General features: G+C 33.8%; 1 protein-coding gene and 1 long non-coding RNA gene across 2 annotated transcripts; both read right to left on the reverse strand.

Moving 5' to 3' along the window:
- Nucleotides 1–1,933: 1,933 nt before the first annotated feature.
- Nucleotides 1,934–3,385, reverse strand: LOC142622920 (uncharacterized). Its single transcript, XR_012841980.1, has 3 exons — nt 2,726–3,385; nt 2,550–2,605; nt 1,934–2,167 (listed from the first exon to the last, which is right to left on the reverse strand). It is a non-coding gene; the product is annotated as an uncharacterized LOC142622920 (long non-coding RNA).
- A 218-nt stretch (nt 3,386–3,603) lies between these two features.
- On the reverse strand, nt 3,604–4,698 carry LOC142634099 (zinc finger BED domain-containing protein RICESLEEPER 1-like). The gene has a single exon (XM_075808378.1). The coding sequence runs from the start codon at nt 4,696–4,698 to the stop codon at nt 3,604–3,606; it is 1,095 nt and encodes a 364-aa protein (XP_075664493.1).
- Nucleotides 4,699–6,000: the final 1,302 nt, after the last annotated feature.

The raw sequence follows: 6,000 nt of genomic DNA on the forward strand, positions 1-6,000 counted from the left end.
TCTCCATCTCGTTCTTTATTTCTCATATAAAACCTCCCTTCTTAGAAAGCAACATAACCCATAACACAAATAATCTCATGTATTTACTATATTTAACATTCATATTATCTATCACACACTTCCATATACTTTACAAACACATTCCTCACAAAATACCCATACATACCCCTCATATATTTTTAAACTCCATGTCTCACAAAGTATACATATACAAGATCCATGTCCAACAAAGTATCTAAATATAATTCCCATACATATTACAAACACCATATCTCACAATACACACACACACACACACACACATATATATTTCTTACCATCTCTACACATCTCAAAACGTATCAAAATACTCTTCCAAGAACACATTACAAAAGCCCTTTCTCATGAAAGGCATATGAACATCAATACTAAGGCTTTTCTCTTAAAAGGCACAAAAACTTCATATTAAAATCATTCTCATTAAAGACATACATTTCTAACACTTAAAGTTACTCCTATGAAAGGTACGAACTCACTCATGTTTGACTAAAAAACTAAAAGAGCATTACATAGGGAAAATCATTTAAGTGCATGATTAAGGGGACAAACTTAACCAACCGATGCACACGGCTAGACATGCTCTCTCTCCCTTCATTCCATCCTATTTTTCCTCTTTTATTTGTAATCATGAAGCCTTTAATTCCTGTTTATCATTGTTATAATGAAAGCCATAATGTTTTGGATACTATGGAAGTTTTCCCTTATGTTGACTTAATAATAATAAGGAAAACATATAATTTTTACCATGTAAACACACTTATTAACTTGAAATTACCCTACCGCTGGAGATAATACCATACTGCTAGAGGACTGATTTGGATTATGATGCTGTAAAATGACTAAAAATATAACAAACTAACAACAATAACGTATTTATTGGGCTTTATTGTTATCTTCTTGTTAGGGTGCAGCCTGCATCTCTTGCTTAGGTGGGCTTACATGACACCGAAAGCCTTTGGGCTTTATTTCAAGGGCCCATCATTGAGTTTCGGCTTGGCTACCCTATATTCTACTTGGGAACATCGAAATTTTCCCCTCAACAGGGTGTACTTTCAGACTACTCACTAGTTTGTCAGCTGTCTAGCCACCACCATTTACCTGTGCTGGTCGTGCCACATCCCATTACCAGACAAAGAATTCTATTTTGTTTGCTTGTTCACCATGTCATTCCTATCTGTAATAGGGTGGACATTCTCTCTCATTATTCCTCACGGCATGTACCTAGTGGTTCCAACTCATTTTCCCTTCTCTTTGGGTGATAAGTCATCCCACCAGGACATTTCAAAAGAGTTTGAGCGAGAACCCTAGAATAGGCTCCCCCCTTCTCCCCACCGCCAGACCATACCCTCTCTTACCTCTGACCCATGGCCCACCACTCCTGTATTGGTTGGGTATAGGGATGTAAACGAGCCAAGCTCAAGCGAGTAGTGCCTGTTTGAGCTTGGCTCGTCAGTAAAAATAAAATGCTCAAGCTTGGCTCGAGTTCAAGACAAGCCTAAATATAATGTTTGAACTTGAGCTTGTGAGAAAACTTTGAGCTCAGCTTGGCTTAGCTTGACTTGATAAATTAATCAAGCCAAGCTCGAGCTTAATATCAAGCTCAAACTCAAGCTCAAGTCAAGCTTTTTTGCTTAGGATCTAATAAAATTGCATTATCAACTGCTCAAATCTGCTCAAATCTCCAACAATCAAGTAAACAAAAATAAGAAAATAATATACTCATTTGTTCATGCTTCTAATTCTACCTGTGATTAGCAATTGCTCAAATTAAAGCTTTACATAATTAAATCTATCCATTCATAATTCCTTGTCTCTAGCTTTAATATTTGTTCAAAATACAATTCCTTCACAAATATACTTGTCATCTATGCAGCTATATATAATCTTCAAAAACAAAAAAAGGACTCTCTTGACATGACATTTCAAAAGTATCCATATCACCATATGCTAAGTTATCATATGCACCATGCCATTAACAAAAAGAATATTTAGTTTTTTTAAAACAAAAGACCATCTATCATTCACAAATCTAGGTCTTTCACTTTCTACACCAGATCAAAAAACCACCAGATTAGAATATATTTCACCGAAAGGTCTTTAATATGCACCAGATCTAAAAACCAACAACCTGCATACAAACAACCAAAAATAATAAAAAGACATTAGAAATTATAGGGAAAGATGATAATTATAGCCAATATTCAGTAAATTAAGAGAAAATCAATTTTACATTATTATGGTTGTATTATCAATATGCACCATATCAACATAACATGCCCTTTGCAAATATAAGAAAATCATAGATATAAAAGACCATTATCAAATAACAAAGCATATACCAATTACACCCTCTTGCAAACACAAAAAACTAACATCCACAACAAAAAATCCTTCCAACTGCATGTAAAAGCAAATATAAACTTTCAAGAACATTATAAAAAAAAAACTATAAAAAAAACATTTAATGAAAAAAAAAGACACACACATACTAAACAATACACTTAAGATACCATCATTTTGGAAAAGGTATGGCTATCTCCGTGATGCTAGTAGACCCTGGTTCAACCTACAAAAAAAAATTAGAAGCTTAAGATTCCAAGTCTTTGTTACAATTACAATAGACAAAAATTAAAATAAATTTAAGTTGTTTTTCGGAAAAGAATTAATAAATGTGATGAACACTTACTTTTGATTGTTTCTTAGTTTTGTAAAGAGGTCGAACCCAATCACCGCCACAAAGTAAAGCTTGTACAATTTTTGTTGATAAAGAAGCTCGATACACATCAATTACTCTACCTTCTGTAGAGAATGCAGATTCTGAAGCTACTGTGGTGATGGGATTGGAAAGTATGTCAGATGCTATTTTTGAGAGAATATGAAATTTTAGGTTGTTAGCCTTCCACCACTCCAAAGCATCAAGTCTAAGTCTGAATCATCTGAGCATAAATAGACACCTTCTTCCAAGTACACATCCAAATCTAATTTTGCTGGTTGTATGTTATCATCATTTCTAACAAATAGATCAAATTTCATTCCACCTCTAGTTTTAAACTTTGAATTATTGCCACCAACACTGCTACTACCTTCAGTGGATTTTGATGCACTTTGTCCAGCATTGCATGAAGTATAGTCCACAACATATTCATTATAAAGTTGATATAAGGAATCATGAACACGATCAATGTTTCTAGCTACTTCAAACCCATGATAGATCTTTGAAATTGAAAAGTTTATCAAAGGTATTTTGAACTGATTAATACAGCAGCTATGACCATTACAAAGTTGCATTCACCCCAATATTTGTCAAACTTTAACTTCATCTTACATGACATAACACTAATGTAATCATTTTCATCAAGTGACTTCTCATTTAAAACTTCTTTTATCTTCCAAACCTCAAGAAGGAACATATTTGCAGTTGGATATTCACTTCCTGATATGACATTTGTGACTTCTTCAAAAACTGATAAAAAATTGCACACATGTTCTGTCATATCCCAATCTTCATTACTAGGCAGCCAATTATACCCCGCATCTCTATCTTTGTACCTAGGGAACACCTCTCTAAACTCCAAGGCAGTAGCCAACATTGCATATTGCATTCCAACAAGTGGGAAAATCTAAGATCAACTTCTTGGACGGTAATTGCTTTGCAATCTCACCAAACTTTATAAGACGAGCTTCTGATGCAATTAGATATTTCACACTCTCATGGACATTTTCAATCTTCGTTTCAATCTCACTCAACCCATCTTGTACCAACAAATTAATGATACGTGCACAACAATGTACATGAAAGATCTTGCCACCCAACATGAGCTTCCTTTTGATAGCATCTTTCAAAATTCTTACAACTGCATCATTGTTGTTAGCATTGTCCAAGGTTATTGTACACACCTTGTTTTCAAGCCCCCAATCAAGCAAAGACTTAAAGATAGCATCAGAAATTACAACTCCAGAATGTGGAGGTGGTACATGACAAAAATTTATAATTCGTTTTTGTAATTTCCAACTAGAGTCAACAAAATGACAGGTGAGACACATATACCCAATTTTTTGTCCATATTTCCAAAAATCTGCAGTAAGGTTAACTCTATTGACACTACCAAGCATAGTCTTCAATTTTTTCTTCTTCAACTCAAAAGTAGAAATGCAATCATTCCTTGCAGTATTGTGTGAAATTTTCTGGTAATATGGAGTAACAGTTTTCATAAAAACATTAAAAACCTCATGCTTCATCATATTAAAAGGGTATTCATGCACAAGGATCATATGTGAAGCCTTTTCCTTAATCTTGGCATGGTCATACTTAAAGTTTGCTATTGCCACCTCACTTTCCACCCCACCTTTATTTACAGCTAACTGTTTTTGCTTCTTATCAGCTAGTTTACGACTTAGACAACCTTTCAAGTGCCTATGGTATTGTGTTGCACCATTATTGCTGAAGGCAAGTCTTTTAAGGCAATGAATACATTGAACCTTTTTTGTTCCATCAGGAAGAATAATTTCATTAAAGTCATTCCAAATCACAGAAGTCCTTTTCCTTTTCTTTTGTTCAAATGGATTTTCTTCAAGTTTGATATCATTATTTTCTATAGATTCTTCATTCTCATCAATATTAATTACTGGATCTAGATTTTCAGTAGCAGGAGCATTCATTTGTTGACTCTCTACTTCACAAATCTAAATAAATTAACATTCTAAAACATATATGAATAAACAAAAAATCAAATTTGATATCCAAAAACACATAGCACATAACACAAAACAAAACTAAGTACAAAGAAACTATAACATTTTTAGTAGCTAACCACAGAGGACTCTGCACCTCAGGAAAAGAAAAGCACAGACCCATTCCAAACTACATACCAGACACCACAACCACAATCCACTAATTACAAAGTTAAGTTATTATCAAACGAATTCAACCAACAAGATTTTTCTAAGTTATATAGAAATTTCATAAACAACCATAACTTGGAAATCAAAAGGATTTTACAATATCAAACAAACTACAGTGCAAACAACTATAAAAATATATAGAAAATTTTTAAACATGAAAATTTACCTATGGTTAGAGAAGGCTATAAACGTCTTGGAGGATGGAGGTAGAGAGCGAAGATGGTAGTGAACCGGATCTAGAGCTGTTGTTGGAGCTCTTTGCACACCCACTAGAACCCTTAAATTACATGGTGATTCGGTAAGATTTGGAGGAATTTCTTGGCCTCAAGAGAGAGAGAGCTGATCAATTCCAACATTGAGAATTTGGGGAAAAGAAAGAAACTGATGATAAAAGAGAGAAAGATTGAAGCTTCCCAAAGAAGCTTCGATCTTCCCAAGAGAGCCTAAGAATTTTAGGCTGTAGACTGCATAGGATAGACATGGACTCATTGAGTGACAACCGAGAATTTCAGTTTGAATGAAACTAAATTGGGTTTTTTTTGTTCAATGATAGTTTCAGTAGAGAGAACTCAAAGAAGAAACTAAACTAGTAAACTGACTTGGGTTTTTTTTTTTTTTGATGGAAAGACCGAAACTAAACTAGTACACTAACTAGTAGAAAGAACTTAGATGGAAAGGATAGCATTGCTTTTATTTACTTTACTTAGAAAATGACTAAACTAGTAAAATGACAACAAATGGACACCTAAGGGCTAAGATTGTGAAGTCCAGCTGTATGCACGAAGTACTATTGTACTAATTGTACTAGAGAACTCTAGAAGAGTAGAAGTGAAGTCTAGCTGTATGCACGAAGTAGTATGGTACTAGAGAACTCTAGAAGAGTAGAAGTGGAAACTGAAAAGTCTAGAAAAAGCATCCAGTCTTTTTTATTTATTTATTTATTTTTGCTAAAAATGTTTATAAAAAAATAGAAAGAAAAAAACTTAAAGTAATGGGTACTGAAAAGTGGTCTCATGTGGGAAATTTTATTACTAAAATATGTAATGTAAAAATATTTAG

The sequence above is a fragment of the Castanea sativa genome, chromosome 1, assembly GCF_040712315.1.
Source record: "Castanea sativa cultivar Marrone di Chiusa Pesio chromosome 1, ASM4071231v1".
NCBI lineage: Eukaryota > Viridiplantae > Streptophyta > Magnoliopsida > Fagales > Fagaceae > Castanea > Castanea sativa.

Bases quoted from the DNA above. Each gene is read 5' to 3' on its own strand.
- LOC142634099 (XM_075808378.1), bottom strand. From the start codon at position 4,698: ATGAATGCTCCTGCTACTGAAAATCTAGATCCAGTAATTAATATTGAT.